General features: G+C 43.6%; 1 protein-coding gene across 1 annotated transcript in view; it reads left to right on the forward strand.

Moving 5' to 3' along the window:
- The window catches only part of gpr184 (G protein-coupled receptor 184), a 4,612-nt gene extending 3,311 nt beyond the window's left edge, over window positions 1-1,301 (forward strand). The window contains 2 exon segments of the mRNA XM_025055271.1: window positions 1-3; window positions 5-1,301. The exon segment at window positions 1-3 is cut by the window's left edge and continues 267 nt beyond it. Of these exon segments, the coding sequence (XP_024911039.1) occupies window positions 1-3; window positions 5-812 (811 nt within the window). The 3' untranslated portion in view covers window positions 813-1,301.
- Window positions 1,302-1,931: the final 630 nt, after the last annotated feature.

Genomic DNA, 1,931 nt, shown 5'->3' on the forward strand with positions numbered 1-1,931 from the left:
TATTCACCATGCCCCTTTGGATTAACTACTACCACCAGGACCACCACTGGCAGCTGGGTGTAATGTCCTGCAGTGTGGCAGGGTTTTTTTACTACTCCAACATGTACATCAGCATCTACCTGCTGTGCTGCATCTCTGTGGATCGATGCCTGGTGGTCATGTTTCCACTGCGCTCCAAGCTTTACCGCACATCACATTACGCCTGGGGCCAGTGCGTGGCAGTTTATATAGTCGTGGTGGTTTTGCACATCATGGTGTTGATCCATGACAACCTTAAAGACGCCCATGATGACATCAAGGGCAACGACCGCTGTTACGAGACCTACCCAATGGAGACACCTATTGCCCTATTTAACCTGATCAGGGTTGGTGTTGGCTTCCTGCTCCCTCTACTGGTGTTGACGGTGAGCTACTGGAGAGTGTTGGCCACTGTAGACCAGAGTCCTGGGCTGAACACCCATGCTAAAAGAAAGGTCCGTCTGCTCTCTTTTGGAGTGATTGGCATCTTCTCAATCTGCTTCGCTCCCTATCACATTCTCCTCCTCACACGTTCGCTGGTGTTTTATAACAGCGATGACACAAATCCCGAAGGAAAATATTGCCAGTTCGAACAAACCATGCACTTCTTCTTCTCCTGCACACTGGCGCTGTCCAGTCTGAACTGCGTGGTGGACCCTGTGCTGTACGCGCTGGTTAGCAACGGTGTCCGAGAAGAAGCAAAGCTATTCTGGCAGAGGCACAGAGGGACGCAAACAGAGGGTGTTACGTTGGCTTCGTCCAACAGAACAAAGCAAAACGCACATTTAATATGAGGACAAGCGCATCCGTCCATTTGTGTGCACTCGTTCATATTTATGTACGTTACGATTGTGAATAGTTCTGAGTCTGCTTACAGTAGTGTCAGCGCCTTCAGTGTTAGCCTGTATGTAGCATGGTTATACTTGATCATCATATAAATCCTAACACATTTGCCACATCCTGCACATTGTAGTGATGGGAGTAAAACGATATGCAGGCTCATTAACTGGACAGAAACACCAGACTGTGTGTCTCCAGGAGTCTACGGCCAATCTGTGCTCAATGGCTGGATACAGCAGTGGAGCTGAAGAGCCCTTGTATTGTTCCCTACAATACACACAAGGATGTTGATACTGCAATGTAGTAAAACTGGTTCTAAAATACAACAAACACAGATACACGAAATAAAAAAAAAAGCATGACCACGCGTACTGTGACTGTCCCACTATCAGTAAAGCATGTTTTCATGTAAAGACAAATAAAAAAAACTGGTATGAAACAGACGCTGTGGTTACTGGCTATTAAGATTATTTGATCCATGTTGGCATTTTAACAACAACTAGCCTTGAGTTAAAAAAATTCAAACGGTATTCTCTCTTTTTCTCCCTCTATCTCTGCCAGTGTGACAATTGCTGACCCTTTTTACAAAGAATGCAGGGAAAAATTCTTCATCTCCAGTTTCAAGTAAACAGTCTGAAGTGGGCAGACATGGAAAAGTGGAGTCAAAAGGTGACTCGACAGCATAGAGAATGATTCTGTTCCCTATTCAGACAGGGCTCGCATATCCAAATCCTCTCTGGTCATTTATAGTTCAACATCAGACCACAGATATATATACACACACAGTTATACAGTCCAGGAAGCAGGAGGCTGCAGACCTGACTTCACTGTTTATGATGCTACACCACAACCTCTTCCCATGTTGCTTCTGAAGTGGATATTGGTTTAAATTGAATTCCCTCCTGTTTTTTAAATACCATATATTGAAAGAAATCGTCGTCTTTGCAGATCTACTGTTTTCTCTGAACTGAGAATAAAATAAATGGTCATATTACTCTTTTTAGATTTTTTCCTTAAATTATTTCACTTTCATACGGTAATGCAACATGTTTAATACAAATTCATTAACATGT

Source organism: Cynoglossus semilaevis, chromosome 4 (assembly GCF_000523025.1).
Source record: "Cynoglossus semilaevis isolate Cse_v1.0 chromosome 4, Cse_v1.0, whole genome shotgun sequence".
NCBI lineage: Eukaryota > Metazoa > Chordata > Actinopteri > Pleuronectiformes > Cynoglossidae > Cynoglossus > Cynoglossus semilaevis.